General features: G+C 44.6%; 1 protein-coding gene across 9 annotated transcripts in view; it reads right to left on the reverse strand.

The window, feature by feature from the left end:
- The window catches only part of PCGF3 (polycomb group ring finger 3), a 533,880-nt gene that overhangs the window by 243,230 nt on the left and 269,642 nt on the right, over nucleotides 1-21,008 (reverse strand). For all 9 annotated transcript variants that reach the window (XM_029602723.1, XM_029602678.1, XM_029602733.1 and 6 more), the window contains one exon: nucleotides 13,097-13,152. In XM_029602723.1, coding sequence (XP_029458583.1) covers nucleotides 13,097-13,152 — 56 coding nt within the window. The remainder of the gene's footprint in view (nucleotides 1-13,096; nucleotides 13,153-21,008) is intronic.

Here is a 21,008-nt window from a genome sequence, read left to right on the forward strand (position 1 = left end):
TGTGTGTGAGAGAGATCATGTGTATGTATGATTAAGAGCCTGTGTGTATAAGTAAGAGAGCATGTGTGTCTGTGTGTAATTGATAGCTGGTTTAGGTGAGGGAGCATGTAAGTATGTGATTGAGAGCCTGTGTGTAAATGAGAGAGAGCATGTTTGTAAGCATGTGAATGAATGTGTGTGAGAGCATGTATGTGTGTGACTGAAAGCCTGTGTGTGTGTGTAAGCTTGAAAAGATAGACAGCATGTGTGTAAATGTGTAATTAAGAGCCTATATATAAGTGAGAGAAAAAGCATGTGTATATGTGAGTGACAGAGCATGTGGGTATAGGTATGTAATTGAGAGCCAGTGAGAGACAGTGTGCTGGTATGTGACAGAGAGAGGAGAAAGTTCCAAGCATACCACCCCTCCCTCCTGCTAATTCAAAACAATCTCAGGACATCTGGATATCAAATGTTCCCAGGTATGCAGAGCAAAAAAAATTTTGTATCCTTATTTTTCATTACTGGGTCTTTGTGTCTGCTATTTTGAAATATTTTATTGGTATCTAGAAATTTTTTATATGAGTTTTTAATTATTGGATATTCCACACATCAGCTGTTTCAAAATAATCTGTTCTTTTTGTTAGTATGGTTTTACTGCTACTGATTTTATATTTCTTGATTTATTTATTTTTTTTTTTTATAAGGATGGGCGATTTCTTTTTTCCTTTATTACACTGCATACAGAGACTCTGGCTTGTTGCAATTTCCAATTCAGTTTTTTCTGCATGCTTCTAGTTATGCGTTTTGATCTCTTAATTCTTTGTTAGGTGAGGGTCAGCACATGTGATTTAGGTGAGGTTTTCTGCTGGCGTGTAGTTTCTGTGTAGGGCTCTATAGCAGCCTGACTTGGTCCATTTTCCTAATAGGAGATGTATTGGTGTCTTAAGGCCTGGTGTAATATTTTCAGTGTTGCCTTTTCTTAGGTAAGGTGGCTACTGTTTAAGTGCTGGAAATTGGTGCTGTTTTGGTGTGGGATGTTTACTATTTATGCAATTTCTGTTCAGACAGAATACGTATCTTTTCCTTGTGTCATTTTAAACAATAAAAATAATTACTAGATCTTTACTTTTTATTTCCGCCGTGAATTGTAATGAGCAGTGTGTCACACATGTGAGCGTGGCCTGTCAGGTATGTCACGATGGGAAAAAGGTTGAGAACCACTGGTCTAGAGGAGGAGTAAGACAAAAAATTGAGACTTGAAGGCTTTGCAGAAGAAAAGACTGAGAGGCCCCCATGTGGATACTAGCTTAATAGCATACATGGGCATGCTCAGTGAGGCATAAAGTTCTAGAAATGCTGACAGATTTTCCAGGCCAGGTTCTGACGGATGATGTCACTCACATGCGAGGACTACCATCCAGCTTGTCCTTGAAAAATAAGTGTAATCCCTATAATCAGGAGTCAACATTCTCTATACATTTATATCCCCAGAATTTTGATCATGCCATTCAATTTTGCTGTCTTGTACTATTACTACACAGGATGAATTATCCAGCTCTGGTTTAATTGTCAGATTAAAATCTCCTCAAATTACCAAAGCCCCTTTTGCAAAGGTCAGAAGCAACTCAGACCTTATCAACAAAATGTGTTTGATCATAATATGGTACATATAGGTTCGCTATAATAATCAAAATTCCTTCGATACTTACATTTAAAAAAAGGAATTTACCTTCCCTATCCCTTTTAACCTCATTCACTATAGCATTCAACCTTCTATCAACCCAGCCACCCAGCAATAATTATTCTTTAAACAGTACGAGGCAAATACCATGTGATTATAATCTGTCTTCAACAGCATTTCATTCACTTTCTTCTGATGTGTTTCATGAATTATCATAATTTAAACATTTAGTCTAGACATTTCTTTAAATAGCAGCTGTCTTTTCATGGGAGCATTTAGCCCCTTAACATTCAATGAAATTATATTTCACTCCATCCATCCCTTCAACCTCTCCCCATCCCCTTCTTAATACCCAACTAAATGCCCCACCCTCTACCCTTCTTTCCCCTCCCAAAATATTTCTGGCATTTCCACATCTGGCAGAAAACAACTCTCTACAGAGAAATACAGATGATCAGCAAAAATATACATCTTGGTTCAAGTCATCATGTCAAAAAAAAAAAAAAAAGCAGAAAAAAAAATCTGCTTATTGTGTCAAAGTTCCGAAAAAAAAAGTTAGTTCCAGAGTCAGACTTTCCAGAGTTTGAACAGTCTGCTAAGGAAACTACATACGTTTCTCACAGCCTTCCACAGCCACCACCACAGGTATTCTATAGCCCAAGGGACCTCGCTGCCCTTCAACCACTTCTGTCGTTCAGAGCTTGCTGGTATGTTTGATTTCTGCTGGTACACACTATAATTTTATAAAGCTCTCCTATGCAAGGGTGCTGCGGACATTGTGCCTAAGTCAACTCGAAGACCAGACCCAACTTCATGACTTACTTTGTTTCTTCAAGTGTTTAAGAACATAAGAAGAACATAAGAAAATGCCATACTGGGTCAGACCAAGGGTCCATCAAGCCCAGCATCCTGTTTCCAACAGTGGCCAATCCAGGCCATAAGAACCTGGCAAGTACCCAAAAACTAAGTCTATTCCATGTTACCATTGATAATGGCAGTGGCTATTCTTTAAGTGAACTTAATAGCAGGTAATGGACTTCTCCTCCAAGAACTTATCCAATCCTTTTTTAAACACAGCTATACTAACTGCACTAACCACATCCTCTGGCAACAAATTCCAGAGTTTAATTGTGCGTTGAGTAAAAAAGAACTTTCTCCGATTAGTTTTAAATGTGCCCCATGCTAACTTCATGGAGTGCCCCCTAGTCTTTCTACTATCCGAAAGAGTAAATAACCGATTCACATCTACCCGTTCTACACCTTTCATGATTTTAAACACATCTATCATATCCCCCCTCAGTCGTCTCTTCTCCAAGCTGAAAAGTCCTAACCTCTTTAATCTTTCCTCATAGGGGAGTTCTTCCATTCCCCTTATCATTTTGGTAGCCCTTCTCTGTACCTTCTCCATCGCAATTATATCTTTTTTGAGATGCAGCGACCAGAATTGTACACAGTATTCAAGGTGCGGTCTCACCATGGAGCAATACAGAGGCATTATGACATTTTCCGTTTTATTCACCATTCCTTTTCTAATTCCCAACATTCTGTTTGCTTTTTTGTCTGCCGCAGCACACTGCAACGACGATTTCAATGTGTTATCCACTATGACACCTAGATCTCTTTCTTGGGTTGTAGCACCTAATATGGAACCCAACATTGTGTAATTATATCATGTGTTATTTTTCCCTATATGCATCACCTTGCACTTATCCACATTAAATTTCATCTGCCATTTGGATGCCCAATTTTCCAGGCTCACAAGGTCTTCCTGCAATTTATCACAATCTGCTTGTGATTTAACTACTCTGAACAATTTTGTGTCATCTGCAAATTTGATTATCTCACTCGTCGTATTTCTTTCCAGATCATTTATAAATATATTGAACAGTAAGGGTCCCAATACAGATCCCTGAAGCACTCCACTGTCCACTCCCTTCCACTGAGAAAATTGCCCATTTAATCCTACTCTCTGTTTTCTGTCTTTTAGCCAGATTGCAATCCACGAAAGGACATCGCCACCTATCCCATGACTTTTTACTTTTCCTAGAAGCCTCTCATGAGGAACTTTGTCAAACGCCTTCTGAAAATCCAAGTATTCTACATCTACCGGTTCACCTTTATCCACATGTTTATCAACTCCTTCAAAAAAGTGAAGCAGATTTGTAAGGCAAGACTTGCCCAGGGTAAAGCCATGCTGACTTTGTTCCATTAAACCATGTCTTTCTATATGTTCTGTGATTTTGATGTTTAGAACACTTTCCACTATTTTTCCTGGCACTGAAGTCAGGCTAACCGGTCTGTAGTTTCCCGGATCGCCCCTGGAGCCCTTTTTAATTATTGGGGTTACATTTGCTATCCTCCAGTCTTCAGGTACAATGGATGATTTTAATGATAAGTTACAAATTTTTACTAATAGGTCTGAAATTTCATTTTTTAGTTCCTTCAGAACTCTGGGATGTATACCATCCGGTCCAGGTGATTTACTACTCTTCAGTTTGTCAATCAGGCCCACCACATCTTCTAGGTTCACCGTGATTTGATTCAGTCCATCTGAATCATTACCCATGAAAACCTTCTCCATTACGGGTACCTCCCCAATATCCTCTTCAGTAAACACCGAAGCAAAGAAATCATTTAATCTTTCCGCGATGGCCTTATCTTCTCTAAGTGCCCCTTTAACCCCTCGATCATCTAACGGTCCAACTGACTCCCTCACAGGCTTTCTGCTTCGGATATATTTTAAAAAGTTTTTACTGTGAGTTTTTGCCTCTACAGCCAACTTCTTTTCAAATTCTCTCTTAGCCTGTCTTATCAATGTCTTACATTTAACTTGCCAATGTTTATGCTTTATCCTATTTTCTTCTGTTGGATGCTTCTTCCAATTTTTGAATGAAGATCTTTTGGCTAAAATAGCTTCTTTCACCTCCCCTTTTAACCATGCCGGTAATCGTTTTGCCTTCTTTCCACCTTTCTTAATGTGTGGAATACATCTGGACTGTGCTTCTAGAATGGTATTTTTTAACAATGACCACGCCTCTTTGACATTTTTTACTTTTGTAGCTGCTCCTTTCAGTTTTTTTCTAACAATTTTTCTCATTTTATCAAAGTTTCCCTTTTGAAAGTTTAGCACGAGAGCCTTGGATTTGCACACTGTTCCTTTTCCAGTCATTAAATCAAATTTGATCATATTATGATCACTATTGCCAAGCGGCCCCACCACCGTTACCTCTCTCACCAAGTCCTGTGCTCCACTGAGAATTAGATGTAAAATTGCTCCCTCTCTCGTCGGTTCCTGAAGCAATTGCTCCATAAAGCTATCATTTATTCCATCCAGGAACGTTATCTCTCTAGCGTGACCCGATGATACATTTACCCAGTCTATATTGGGGTAATTGAAGTCTCCCCATTATTACTGCACTACCAATTTGGTTAGCTTCCCTAATTTCTCTTAGCATTTCACTGTCCATCTCACCATCTTGACCAGGTGGAGGGTAGTATACCCCTATCACTGTAGTCTTCCCTGACACACAAGGGATTTCTACCCATAAATATTAAATTTTGTATTTAGTCTCATGCAGGATGTTTATCCTGTTGGACTCTATGCCATCCCGGACATAAAGCGCCACACCTCCTCCCGAGTGCTCCTCTGTCATTGCGATATAATTTGTACCCCGGTATAGCACTGTCCCATTGGTTATCCTCTTTCCACCATGTCTCTGAGATGCCAATTAAGTCTATGTCATCATTTACTGCTATACATTCTAATTCTCCCATCTTACTTCTTAGACTTCTGGCATTAGCATACAAACATTTCAAAGTTTGTTTTTTGTTTGTATTTTTATTCTGCTTTTTAATTGATAGGGATAAGTTAGAATTTTTTAGCTCAGGTGAGTTTTTAGTTACAGGTACTTGGACTACTTTTCTAATTATTGGAACCTCACTGTCGAGATGCCCTAATTCTAATGCATCATTAGTATCCTTTAAAGATACCTCTCTCCGAACCATGCGCTGCTGAGCGACTGTCGGCTTTCCCCTTTGTTCTAGTTTAAAAGCTGCTCTATCTCCTTTTTAAAGGTTAGCGCCAGCAGTCTGGTTCCACCCTGGTTAAGGTGGAGCCCATCCCTTCGGAAGAGACTCCCCCTTCCCCAAAAGGTTCCCCAGTTCCTAACAAAATTGAATCCCTCTTCCTTGCACCATCGTCTCATCCACGCATTGAGACTCCGGAGCTCTGCCTGCCTCTGGTGACCTGCGCGTGGAACAGGGAGCATTTCAGAGAATGCTACCCTGGAGGTTCTGGATTTAATCTTTCTACCTAAGAGCCTAAATTTGGCTTCCAGAACCTCCCTCCCACATTTTCCTATGTCGTTGGTGCCCACGTGTACCACGACAGCCGGCTCCTCCCCAGCACTGTCTAAAATCCTATCTAGGTGACGCGTGAGGTCCGCCACCCTTCGCACCAGGTAGGCATGTTACCAGGCGATCCTCACGCCCACCAGCCACCCAGCTATCTACATTCCTAATAATTGAATCACCAACTATGACGGCCGACCTAACCCTTCCCTCCTGGGCAGTAGGCCTTGGGGAGATATCCTCAGTGCGAAAGGACAATGCATCACCTAGAGAGCAGGTCCTTGCTACAGGATCCTTTCCTGCTACACCTGGTTGGTGCTCTCCCATTATGAGACCTTCTTCCTCCAAGGCAGCACCAGGGCTGCCAGTCTGAAGTTGGGACTTGACTACTATGTCCCTGAAGGTCTCATCTATATACCTCTCTGTCTGCCTCAGCTCTTCCAGGTCTGCCACTCTAGCCTTCAGAGATCGGACTCGTTCTCTGAGAGCCAGGAGCTCTTTGCATCGCATGCACATGTACAACTTCTCACCTGTGGGTAAAAAATCATACACGTGACACTCGATGCAAAAGACTGGGAAGCCCCCCCTCTTGCTGCTGGACTGCTGCCTTCATCTCAATTTTGATCAGTTCCTAGTTAAGTTTTAGGTTGCTATGGGAGTAGGAATGTGTCTAACTTCCTTTAAATGTATTAGTGAATTCACTATGTGTCTGGTAGTGGCCTACCGGGGTCTGATCGAATTCTCAATAAAGTTTTTGTTGATTTTTTTTTTTTTTGTGAAAGTGGCACTTGCCTATAAATTAAGGGATGAGCTAAGGGTGGGTGGGCGAGGGGTGGGAGGGTTGGGAAATACAAACAGTCTAACGTCAGTTAGTCAGCCTGAGTGACTCACTGCTCCCTTCCTTATGTATGATACAGTGAACATTTAGAACCGCTTAAAGATAAAAGATAAAAAGTTAAACAAATGGTCAAGGTGTAATTGTTATATGTTAAAAGTTGACATATATGATTGCTTGATGGTTAACAAAGCAAGGTAAGTATAATATGCTTCAGTTTGGTATACATGGAGTAGGGTGGGGGTAGGATAGGGGAGTTCTCTTGTTTGTTGCAACGTAATAGCTGTGGAAGATTGGCAGAAGGCATGCATGCAGAGAAAGGCCATGGCTCTTTTCCAAGTTCAGAACAAAGTGGAAGAAATGATCAAGAAATTAAAACTGTGGTCTCATCGTCTTGCTCAGTCAAACTCTGAATTATTCCCAAGTCTTCTGTATTTTCTTGAAACATCAGAAATACAACTTCCAAAAAAGGTAAAAGATGACATCAAGGAACATCCTGCAAGACCTCCAGGTACAACCTTTTAAGTACTTCCCTGACCCAGAGTTTAAAAACAAGTGGATTAGAAATCCATTTGTGAACATCAACTGTGAACTACCCACAAATTTGACATCAAAAGACCAAGACAGCCTAACACAGCTTTCATGTGACAATTCTTTAAGGTTGGTATTCAAACAAAGCCACCTGACTTCTGGTTACAAGTTCATTCTGAATACTCAAAACTGTCCGACAAGGCGGTGAAGTACCCGATGCCTTTTGCCCCAACATACTTGCTTTGCTGAAATCAAAATATCAGAGTAGATCAGATGTGGAATCAGATTTAAGGTTAAAGCTTTCATCAATCCAACCAGATATCCTGGCTTTGAAGTCAATAAAACAGCACCAGCTATCTCATTAGGTCAGTCTTCTCACAACACCTGACTTGCTATGAGTTTTAATTTCTTGATCATTGCTTCTGCTACCCTTACTTTAGGTACTGAAAAGCAAGGGGTTTTTTTCAGGAGGTGCTTGTGTGTACTGAAAACTAACACCTTTTTCTTCCACCAGCTTTGATTTGCCATGTGATCCCTCAAAGAAAAAAAAAAATATCCATGCATCCTGCGTGTTAGTGGCATCTTTTTTTCCAGAAGGAAAGCACTGCTGAAATTAAGGTACCAGAAAATACTGCAAATGGAACCAGATCTAAAGTTATAGGTATCAATCAAACCACATATCTTGGCTTTGAAAGCAATGAGACTGCCATCTCATTAGCAACAATATAGATGACAGCAGAAAAGACCAACTTACCCCACCTAGTCAGCCTATTTAATCCTGTCCACACTAATGAGATACGCAGCTGTCAGCCATACAGTGTGACTACTCATAAAATATCAAGCTTTACCTAGAACTGTTTCTTTCATCTCATTTGTATGCTACTATCCTAGGGAGACCACCATACTAGATCCATCATGCAGTTCACATCCAGCAAATCTACTTTATGTCTAACCACAAAGCTCCAAGTCCAAAAGAACAAATTAGCAAGGCTGCACTCTACCAAGATATGTTCATAACAATGAGTGCAGGAAAGATATCACTTAGTCCATAAGTATCTTCCAAAAGCTTTATTATAATATCTTCATAAGCATTTACAACGAGCGGCAACTCCGACCGTTATGTTGTGAATAATAGCTTCTTAGGTCCCCCGACACGGACCCGCGTTTCGCGGTAGCTGCTTCGGAAGGGACGTAACTTTAATGCAACATCTGTTAATAAATATAAAACAAGGACTAAGTGCATAGGGCCAGCTTACCGATAAACAATTAAGTAAATCCAAAATATATAGAATAATACACATACCTGTGTAAGTCTGAAAAGTCATTTACTTTCAAAGTGTCAGGAGCGCAAAGTAAAATGGAGTATTAGGGCTTTAAAGCTGTCAAAAGAGGCGCCAAACTGTTTTGGAAGTTGTGGCCGTCCCTTCTCGTGGTGGGGATCACTCTGAATTCTTGTTACGCAAAGAGCAGAGATGGATATACATTCTGGATACCATTTCCCCTCGGGGATTGAACAAAGAAATAGAATGGCATTTGTTTACCTAATTTATGTGGGTCCTTCACTCTGATTGGCTCGGGCTTTCTGGTCACTGATTGGTGGAACAGTTTGGTGCCTCTTTTGACAGCTTTAAAGCCCTAATACTCCATTTTACTTTGCGCTCCTGACACTTTGAAAGTAAATGACTTTTCAGACTTATACAGGTATGTGTATTATTCTATATATTTTGGATTTACTTAATTGTTTATCGGTAAGCTGGCCCTATGCACTTAGTCCTTGTTTTATATTTATTAACAGATGTTGCATTAAAGTTACGTCCCTCCCGAAGCAGCTACCGCGAAACGCGGGTCCGTGTCGGGGGACCTAAGACGCTATTATTCACAACATAACGAACTGAGTTGCCGCTCATTGTAAATGCTTATGAAGATATTATAATAAAGCTTTTGGAAGATACTTATGGACTAAGTGCTATCTTTCCTGCACTCATTGTTATGAACATAACCACAAAGCTCCACCATAATCCAAAAACCTATCAACACTAGTGTGGCCAATGCCTGAACATCTTGCCTCCCTGTGGCATTTCTGGAAGATACCCTGCCACTATCAATCTGCCACACCAATTCAGTCAACATGATGAGTGCATTGCCTGCCAGACAAACCAAGTTACATAAGCACCTGCATTTCCACTAGGACTGCAGCCTATCAGACAGATGCAGCTCCATGGTTGCATGTATTTACACTGTGTAAGTTACTCAACATTAGTACACTCTTGCTCATTTACTGCTATGCTCTGAAATTATATATATATTCTGTTTATATCAGTAAACATTTAATAAGATGTATATATTATGAATAATTCTGGTGCGCATATCATTTCTTTATTACACTAATAACTGTTCCATATATGGCATATAACTACATGTAAAAATTAAAGAGAAACATATGGGGGTCCATGAAAATGTTGTAGATTGAAAAGAGGTTCATGATCCCAAAAAGGTTGGGAACTCCGGCTCTTATGCTTCACCCTGAACCCTGACTAGTTCACCTAGATCTCCCACCTAAAAACTACAGACAAGTCCAATTTCACTTGTGCTAGTCAATTAGCAAGTGTAAAACTGTACAAATAATTTTGATAATTTATACACATCTTTCTCTTATAAAATAGCAATTACCTCATATACTTTTTGACCGAACCCTGGAACACTCCTAGATCATCCTTTTGCATCAGTAAAATGTATGCATGACACCGAAAATACATGCATATTTTCAATGTTTCGAAAATAGCATATTAGTGAATATATGCTACTTATGCATGTATATTCTATTTCTCCATGCAGAACCCCTACGAAAATGTACTCCTAATTGTTTAGGCTTATGGGGCTCCAGCTTTTTTCCTACTACAAATGGAACATGTGCCATTAATTATAAGTCACTGGTGTCTCCCATTCAACCAGTTTCTTCCCCTTTAACAAATGACATCATTAAATCCCACTTTAAAGAATTAGAAAAGTAAGCCATGCTATATCAAATAGTAAAATCCATATTAGATTTGCTGCTAACATTCTGAAAAGAAAAAAAGTTGGTTGAGTATGCCTGTTTGCTTCTGATCCCATACAGAATTTTGCTAGTCATTATTGCACATTATATAATACTTTTGATTTTTTTTTTTGCCTTGACATGAAGCTAACCAACCAAGAGTTAACTAGTTCTGAATTTGGTACCTTTTTGAAAAGAGCAACTATTGCTGACAATCACTAGTCCTTGACAATCTCATGTCCTTGTCAAGCAGCGATGATCAGTATACAAAAGGGCCTATGGTTGTCCAATTCAGAAACTGTTAATAACAGCAAAGAACTTTCTCCTTTGGGATCCTATAGCTTGGAAATATATTTGCCTTGTGTATTTAAAAAAAAAAATTTTAAGTGCTTAAGTGTGTGTCAGTATGTCTCTTCTCACCTCCTTACCTCTCTGTCATTCTCTTACCCGTGTCTCTTTTGACCTGCTGGTGCCCTGTGCATATTTGGGGGAAAGGAGGGAGCTTTTGGCTACTCACTTGTCCCTAGAAAGACCTCACATCCACCGCAGAAGAGGAGGACCCTTGCTTTTGTGACTAACCACGGACTGGGGCTGCACCCTCCCTAAAATACTGCTTTTCAAGATGAAGCCTCAACACCTGGAGTGATCAGAGGTTAGACTTATTACAGCAATGATACTCCTGAGAATAATGCTAATAGTTTGGAGCAGATCTATTTCTACTCCAGAATGAACCCACTGTGCCTTGTGCAGTATGAGGTGTAGAGAAATTTGAGCTTCTGACGTGTCACTACTTTAGAATGTTGAGATTACTTACCTGATAATCTCGTTTTCCTTAGTGTAGACAGATGGACTCAGAACAAGTGGGTATAGTGTGCTCGTGCTAGCAGTTGGAGACGGATCTGACGTCAGCAGGGGTACCATATACCCCCACAGGAAGTGAGGCAATTCAGTAATCTTCCTTGCAAAAGCTGTTATGGATATATGTGTACTGACGATCAATGAACTAGTAAACAGGATTCCCCTGACCGATTGATAGGAGCTGGAGACCGCCAGCATTCCCAACCGGAAGGCGTAGACACCTGGTAGAGTGGACGCTCTTATGTAAGAAAATGACATGGCTTACCTTGAATCGGTGAAACCCATGTATACCGGCAGCCGGGCGGGATGCTGAGTCCATCTGTCTACACTAAGGAAAACAAGATTATCAGGTAAGTAATCTCAACATTTCCTAGCATGTAGCCAGATGGACTCAGAACAAGTGGTATGTACAAAAGCTACTCCCGGACTGGGTGGGAGGCTGCCTGAGGACCGCGTAGGACTGCCCTCGCAAATGCTGTGTCCTCCCTGGCCTGGACATCCAGACGGTAAAACCTGGAGAAGGTATGGAGGGAGGACCATGTCGCCGCTTTACATATTTCCGCAGGCGACAACATCCTAGATTCTGCCCAAGATGCTGCTTGGGCTCTGGTAGAATGAGCCTTGACTTGTAGAGGCGGTGACTTCCCGGCCTCTACGTAGGCCGCTCTGATAACTTCTTTAATCCAGCGGGCGATGGTGGGCCGAGAGGCCGCTTCTCCTTGTTTCTTCCCGCTGTGCAGGACGAACAGATGGTCCATCTTTCGTATGGCTTCTATCATTTCCAGATATCTGGGCAGCAATCTGCCGATGTCGAGATGGTGTAGCAAACGCCCTTCTTCTGATTTCTTCAGACCCGCCGTGGTTGGCAAGGATATGGTCTGGTTGAGGTGAAATTGTGAGACTACCTTAGGCAAGAAGGATGGAACCGTGCGAAGATGGATAGCCTCTGGAGTGATTCTAAGAAAGTAGTATTGGAAAACATGCTCAGCGAGCGTGCAGGCTCTCCAAACTGCTTTGGAGACGGAAATTACTGAATTGCCTCACTTCCTGTGGGGGTATATGTACCTGTGCTGACGTCAGATCCGTCTCCAACTGCTAGCACGAGCACACTATACCCACTTGTTCTGAGTCCATCTGGCTACACGCTAGGAAAAGTAGTATTTGTGGTATGAGTTATGTACACATGTAAGAATTTATACAAAATATGCGGTCAAATGAATTCATCCCTAAGGGACTATAGATACAGTTGTACAGTGTCATCTATCCATGGCCTACCCTCTTCTATGCCCTCTGTTTTCATTTAGCTGAGCCCTCTCAAGAGCATGCTCAGTTTAGTGTGATTTGTTATTAGTTTGTCCTCACTCAGAAGAACATAATAAATAATGGTGGAAAATGACAATCAGCCTGACCAGCAAATTGCTTTTGGTAGTCACTGTCATTCCGTGCAAGTTACATGCCGTCTGTCAAGTTAATAAGTTAAAATTAAGTCCTATCATATTAAATAGCATCCAGTTCACAGGTACTTGATAAACAGTGGGTAGTATGCCATGCTATTTAGCATGAACTTGGTAAGCCCTCATTTGCATAGGGCATTCTATCATTTACACATTTTTGTTTGCTCATGCTAATATCTTTTCAGACTTTAAATGCATGGTAAGACCTTCCTGCACAACTCGCTATTTTTAGCATGCATGCTAAAGCTTATTGCGAAGGTGTCTATATATTTTGTCTTTCACTCTCTTCCTTTAAAGTTGTTAAAATTACAGTCAATTTTACTAGACTATGTAACCATTACAATAATTAAAACATGACGTAACAGACTTACCTTCTTGAAGGCCAGGTACAAGTTTGTAAACAATATCTTGCATTGTTCTGTCATGACTGTCAAAAAAATAAACAAATCTAATTACAATTATTCAAGATTTCACTAAACCTTTAATTCAAAGTTTACAAATGGAGTAAATAATTCAATAATAGAATGTTTGCTCTCTAGCTACTTATCCTTTTCAGTCACCAGCAAGATGATCCTCTCCTCTCAATGGGAGCATTGAGATCAGAGGATCATCTTGCTGGTGACTGAAGAGGATCCGTAAGTATTGTTTTGGGAAATTTTAGAACTTAAAAAGTTTTGCAGAGAGATAAACTATAGGGGTATATTCTTCAGTGTGTGTTTGTTAATAAAAGCAAGCCAAAAAGTAGTTAACGGCTTAGACTTTGTGTTCTTGTTATAAAAAGCTAGCCAAAAGATAAGAAAAAACTTAGTTTGAGTGTGTTTAACTTTCCCTCGCACCCACCCCTAGCTCATCATTTGATTTATAGGCAGGATATACTTTCGCCTTAAAAATCAGTCTTATCTAAAAGACAGGATTTCCCCTGGCCTTATCAAAAATTTAATTATCCCGCTGCAGGTCACTACCAGATTAACAGTGAAAATACAAATACATTTGAAGAACTCTTATTTACACATTCCTACTGTCTTAGCAACCTAAACTTAACTAAGAACTCAACAAAATTAATATGAAGGTAGCAATCCAGCAGCAAGGGGGGGGGGGGAGCAGTCTAGTCTTCTATAAGAAATGTCACAAGTATGATTTTTTTTACCAGCCTGAGAGATGGTTGTATGTGTGTACCTGGTGCAAAGAGCTCCTGGCTCTCAGAGAATGAATCTGATCTCTGGAGGCTAGAGCTTTATAGATGAGACATTCAGGGACATAGTAGCCAAGTCCCAACTTCAGTCTGGCAGCCCTGGTGCTGCCTTGGAGGAGGAGGATCTCCTGGTCAGATAGCATCAACCTGGTGCAGCAGGAAGTGATCCTGTAACAAGAACCTCCTCTCCAGGTGATTCACTGTCCTCTCACACCAAGGATGTGTCTCCCAGAGTTCAGCCTGCCACTATCCGCACGTCTATGCGAGGTCCCCCTTCAGTCTCATAACAGCAAAAATACGAGCAAAAAATAAAACAAACTGAAGGCGAACCCAACATCATGGGGAGGCAGGCAAGATTCCTGAGGACTAACCATCCTGCTGTCCTACTGTGCTTTCTCCTAGGACAAGCAAGATAGTAGTCCTCACATGTGGGTGATTACAAAGCTCCAGACCGCCCCATTTAGCCAATGGGACCCACAGAGGTCAAACGATGCCAACGTGCAACAACACAACTGCGGCGCTGTGGGCAAACAGGGCACGGTCTGCTCCCACAAAGAACATGAGAGGAGAGTTGGGTTCAGGACTGGAACAGACTGCACAGGACTGACTGACTGACCAAGGGCACAGTCCTGGCGGCTATCCCTGTCAAGGCAGTAATAAGCTGTAAACATGTGGTTAGAACTCCAAGTTGCAGTCTGGCAAATTTCTGCGACGGGGACCACACGCAGGTGGGCCACCGATGCCTCCATGGCCCGCACAGAGTGAGCCTTCACCCTGCAGGCTAGCTGGAGTCCTGCCTGAGCATAGCAGAAGGCGATCCAATCCACCAACCAGTTCGATAGGGTCTGCTTCCCCACCGCTGAACTCAGTCTGTTGGGGCTGAAAGACAAGAAGAGCTGGGAGAACTGTCTATGGGCCGCTGTGTGATCCAAATAGAAGGCGAGTGCCCGCTTGTAGTCCAAGGTGTGGACAGCACGTTCCCCTGGGTGGGAATGAGGCCTTGGAAAGAAGGTGGGGAGAATGATGGACTGATTGATGTGGAAAGCAGTCACCACCTTAGGTAGAAATTTGGGATGCATATGCAGCACCACACAATCAAGGAAGAACTGACCTTGTGAGAAAAAGTGATCACCACCAGGAACATGACCTTCCAGGTGAGGAACTTCAGGTCACAGGACTTAAGAGGCTCGAACGGAGACTGCATTAGCCTTGCCAGCACAACATTGAGATCCCACGGGGTAGCCTGAGGTCGAAGTGGGGGCTTTAGTTGGACGAGGCCCTGCATGAAGCATCCAACGAGAGGCTGGACCAAAATGGGCGCACCAGTGACACCCTGGTGGTAGGCGCTGAGGTGCACGCGGACCAAGCTGGTCTGGAGGTCAGACTCAGACAGATGCCAGAGGTAATCCAGCAGATGGCACAGCGGACAGGAGAAAGGGTCCAGTCCATGTCCACCGCAACAGATGGAGAAACGTTTTCACTCTGAGCTGTAAGACTTCCTGGTGGAAGGCTTCCTGGACTCAGCAAGACTCGGGACACACCGTCCAAGAGCTGGAAAGGCTTAAGGATCTTGTGCTCAACATCCATGCCATGAGGGCCAGGGCCCGAATATTCGGGTGGCGCAGGGTGCCCTGGTTCTGCGATATTAGGTCAGGTGCCATCCCCAGCAGTATAGGCGCATGCACTGACAGGTCCTCGAGGAGAGGGAACCACACCTGCCTTGACCAGGAGGGTGCCACTAGGATCATGGTCCCCCATTCCTCTTGGAGCTTCAGCAGAGTCCTCGAGAGGAGTGGGACGGGGGTACATGTACAGGAGACCCCCACCCCCAGTAAAGGGAGAAAGCATAGCAGGCCAAATGGCCCTTACCCGGTATCAGGGAGTAGAATCTGCTCACCTTGGGATTGAGAAGGGAAGCGAATAAGTCCATGTCCAGCGTACCTAAGCGGCGGAATAAGCTGGCCACCACCACAGAGGTTCGGGGACCACTCATGTGGCTGGAAGGACTGACTGAGGCGGTCCGCCAGTGTGTTGCAGCAAGTAGGTGGCCCGTAGAGTCATCCCTCTGGAGAGGGCCCACTCCCAGACTTGCACCTTCTCCTGGCAGAGGAGGAACGAACCTGTGCCATCCTGCTTGTTGATGTACTATATCGCTACCTGGTTGTCCATCCTGATCAGGATGTGGTCTTGGAAGGATCACAGGGCATACTGAATTGCCCGAAGCTCCAGGAACTTTACTTGGCATTGAGCTTCAGCCGCAGTCCAGAGGCCAAGTATGTAGGCCATCTGTGTGGGCCCCCCACACCTGAGACGAGGCGTCGGTGGTGAGGGTCACCTGGGGCAGTGCAAGTTGAAAGGGAAGCCCACTCTCCAAACTGGGGAGGGCTTCCCAACAGGCCAGGGAGAGTCTGAGGGGATCCGTGACTGTGATTGGAACCTCCAGATCGTGAGATGCTTCTCACCACTGGGACCATAAGGCCCACTGAGGGTACCTCATGTGAAGGCGGGCAAAGGGGGTCACGTGGACGGAGGCTGCCATGTGGCCCTGAAGGAGCAGGAGGCGGGCCTGGTCCTTGAGCAGGAAAAACTTTCGCTTGCGCAGTGTCCAACCTGGCGCCTATGAAGTCTAGCTATGGAGATAGACAGAGATGCGACTTGGGGAAGTTGATGACAAATCCCACTGTCTGCAGGGTTTGAACCATCAAGGCCAGTGCTTGCAAGGCCCCGGAGTAGGAGTTGCTCCTGATTAGACAATTGTCCAGGTATGGAAAGACATGGACCGAGCAGCGCCTGAGGTAGGCTGCCACCATCACCAAGCATTTGGTGAAGACGCATGGGGCTGATGCCAGCCCAAAGTGCAGCACTATGTACTGAAAATTTGTCATCCTCACCAGAAAGCGGAGGTACTTTCTGTGGTTGGGGACAATTGCAATGTGTGCGTAAGCCTCCTTTAGGTCGAGGGAGAAAAGCCAGTCTCCTCATCGGAGGAGCAGGATCAGCGTGCCCAGGGAAACCATTTTGAATTTTTCTCTTACAAGAAACTTGTTTAGCGCCCTGAGGTCGAAAATGGGGCATAAGCTGCCATTCGACTTCAGAATGAGGAAGTACCTTGAGTAGAAGCCGTGGCCCCACTGTTCGTGAGGAACCGGTTCTACTGCTCCCGCCGTGAGGAGGACGGAGAGTTCCAAATGAAGAACAACCTGATGGGTGGACGAACCCCACGATGGACACAGGGGAGCAGTCCCTGGGAGTCTGCTGAAATTCAGACAGTAGCCCTGGCAGACGATGGAGAGGACCAATCGGTCCAATGTGATAGCCTCCCAGTGATGGGCAAAGCAAAGAAACCTGCCACCAACCGGGGGATCGACTGCCAGGGGAACCGCTGTCTGGCATGTGCCCCCTTGCTGCCAGTCAAAATCCCGTAGATGGGGCCTGCTGGGGGGCTGGTTGGGTCCTCGGGGCCTGTTTTGCCATCCGTGGCCTCTGGAAATGGTCCAAGGCAGGCAAGCATGGGCGGCTGGAGGATAGTATTTCCTCGGTCTCTAAAAAAGGCTTGCGAGAGCCTGGCCTGGAGGACTTTCTGGCAGAGGAGTGGCCTTCTGAGAGGCTGGCGGAGAACTGCTGGAAAGTATCATTCTGATCCTTCAGATGCGCCAATGCCTCCCTGACTTTATCCCCAAACAGGTTCTCACCCTTGCAAAAGGGAGGTCTGCAAGCCTGTCCTGAACTTCCGGCCAGAGTCCCAAGGCTCGGAGCCATGCCAGCTCCCTGGCACCGATGCCACTGGTGGCGAGGCAGGCTGCAGTCTCAAACACGTCATAGGTGGACCTCACCTCATGCTTGCTTGCTTCAAGACCCAGTGCGGCAATTGCAGCAAGAGTTTCCTACTGCTGCTGGGGAAGGCCCTCCGCAAAGTCTTGTACTTGTTTCCACAGATTGCAATTGTATTGGGTCACGTACCGCTGGTAGGCAACAATGCAGGCTACCAGCATGGCACCTTGAAACATTTTTCTCCCAATGTCAGAGTTGCCTGTGTCCCCGGCCCCGGAGGAGCACACTTCACGGCACACACCACAACTGCTGACTAGTGGGGGAGGTGCCGCCTTTCAAAGCCTAAGGCCTGCCGCACCAAAAAAGTGGCGTCAGCCTTTCTGTTAACCGGGGACATAGACACTGGGTGTTCCCACATACGGAGGAGGAGCTCCTTAAAAATGTCGTGGATAAGAACTGCCACGATTTCTTTGGGAGCATCAATGAACTGGAGAACCTCCAGCATCTTATGATGGATATCCTCCTCCGAAAGAAGCTGAAAGGAGATGGCTTCCACCATTGCCCTCACAAAGCTTGCAAACAACAGGTCTTCGGGCAGAGAACGACGCTGCTCCTCTGGAGGAAGGCTCTGAGATGGGGTTGTCAGAGAACTCAGAGGAAAAGTCCGTAGAGTCATCACCCCTCGGGTCATAAGGACCCTCTTCTTCACTGGGGCCCAGGCGCATAGGGCGAGGGCCGTGAGGGGCAGTTGGTATGGGACCCGAGGGCACCAGAGTGGGGGGGGGGGGGGGGGGGGAGAAACACGGGCAAGGTCTCCTGGTCCCCGAGGCCTCATCCTCATCCTCCTCGGAGAACCTGAAGATCGAGATCGCTCCAGTGGAGTGCATCGGTGGCCGCTGAGGCATTGAAGGCCTCTTCGGCACAGACTGTGTCGGTAGGGTGCTGAGAAGGACATCCAGACGCTCCAGCAGAGGTGCGAGTATCGCTAGCAGAGGCTCGGACACTGGTATGGGGGCCGGTGGTGCCAGCAGAACACTTTGTAGCGCTTTGAGCACCACCAATTGCACCCTGCGGTCCAACTCCTCCTGGAAGTCGAGTGGTCAGAACTGATGAAGGGACGAGGCGTCACCGGCACACCCTCAGGTTCCTGAGGTGGCATGGCGCCCTGCACAGGAGTCTAGGGGAACGCCTCAAGCTACAGGGGGCACCGGAGGATGGGGCCTCCGGTGGCCAGTACCGCTTCAATGGCGGCTTGGTGGCTGCTGATGCTCTGGAACAGGAATCATGCTGAGACGATGACCGGTGTCAGTGCTTTCGAGACTTCTGGTGCTCGGCCCGGTCTTTCCCTGGCACAGAGGATGTCGATGACCCTGAGATCTGGGGAGAGACCACTGAGGATCGATCTCTCTCCCCCCAGTCCTTAGGGGTGCTGGATAGTGGGATGGCGAGGGAAAGAGACAGACGGTTCCCCAAGATCCTTGGGCATCAAGCACAACGAAGCAGAAGTGGACGACTTTGAGGTCCAAAGAGCTTCTCCATTTTATCTAGGCGTGCCCAACGCCCCTTGGGTATCATTTGATCTCACCCACAGCACCCACGGATGTCATGTGAGGGCCCCCAGGCAGAGGATACAGACCACATGTGGATCCGTGATGGACATGGTCTGCGGGCACTGGGGGCACTGTCGAAAACCAGACAACGCCATTGAAAAGAGTTGGGAATTGACCGCAAAGTACGAAAAAATGCCAAAAAAAGGTACCTACCGAGACGGAAGGACACCAACTGCGAAAGGGTATCCAACGAGGAAAAACACTAGAGACCCGAGGACATTTTTTGAACGATTTCGAAGGTGTTTGGAGCTCCACAACTGTGAGGCTACAGCACTGCGGAAAAGAAGAGACTGAAGGGGGACCTCACGTGGACATGTGGATAGCAGCAGGCCCATCTGTGCCGGGCTCCATCAGATGATGTCACCCACATGTGAGGACTACCATCCTGCTTGTCCTAGGAGAATCCAAATTATCCCTGTCAACTGAAAAGCAAGCTGTTAATACAAACAAAAAAGACCCTTTGAAATTTCTGTATGTCAATGTCAGAAGTCTAAGAAGTAAGATGGGAGAGTTAGAGTGTATAGCAATGAATCATGAGATAGACTTAACGGGCATCTCAAAGACATGGTGAAAGAAGGATAACTAATGGGATAGTGCCATTCCAGGGTAACAAATTATATCACAATAATTAGAAGCAATTTTGTTCGGGGGGGGGGGGGGCATACTTTTACATCTGGGATGGCATAGAATAGAACAGGATAAGGATCCTGCACAATAGAATCTTTATGGGTAGAAATCCCATGTGTGTTGAGGAACAATATGGTGATATGGCTTTACTACCATTCACCTGGCCCAAATGATGAGACGGATGATGAAATGCTAAGAGAAATGAGGGACGCTAACCAAATTGGTAGTGCAGTAAGAACATAAGAAATTGCCATGTTGGGTGAAACCAAGGGTCCATCAAGCCCAGCATCCTGTTTCCAACAGAGGCCAAACCTGGCAATTACCCAAACACTAAGAAGATCCCATGCTACTGATGCAATTAATAGCAGTGGCTATTCCCTAAGTAAACTTGATTAATAGCCGTTAATGGACTTCTCCTCCAAGAACTTATCAAAACCTTTTTTAAACCCAGCTACACTAACTGCACTAACCACATGCTCTGGCAACAAATTCCAGAGCTTTATTGTGCGTTGAGTGAAAAAGAATTTTCTCCGATTAGTCTTAAATGTGCTACTTGCTAACTTCATGGAATGCCCCCTAGTCCTTCTATTAATCGAAGGTGTAAATAACCAATTCACATCTACTCGTTCAAGACCTCTCATGATCTTAAAGACCTCTATCATATCCCCTCCTCAGCAGTCTCTTCTCCAAGCTGAACAGCCCTAACCTCTCCAGCCTTTCCTCATAGGGGAGCTATTCCATCCCCTTTATCATTTTGGTTGCCCTTCTCTGTACCTTCTCCATCGTAACTATATTTTTTTTGAGATGCGGCGACCAGAATTGTACACAGTATTCAAGGTACGGTCTTCACCATGGAGCGAAACAGAGGCATTATGACATTTTCCGCTTTATTAACCATTCCCTTCCTAATAATTCCTAACACTGTTTGCTTTTTTGACTGCTGCAGCACACTGAGATGATGATTTTAAAGTATTATCCACTATGATGCCTAGATCTTTTTCCTGGGTGGTAGCTCCTAATATGGAACCTAACATCGTGTAACTACAGCAAGGGTTATTTTTCCCTATATGCAACACCTTGCAC

The sequence above is a fragment of the Rhinatrema bivittatum genome, chromosome 1 (genome assembly GCF_901001135.1).
Source record: "Rhinatrema bivittatum chromosome 1, aRhiBiv1.1, whole genome shotgun sequence".
NCBI lineage: Eukaryota > Metazoa > Chordata > Amphibia > Gymnophiona > Rhinatrematidae > Rhinatrema > Rhinatrema bivittatum.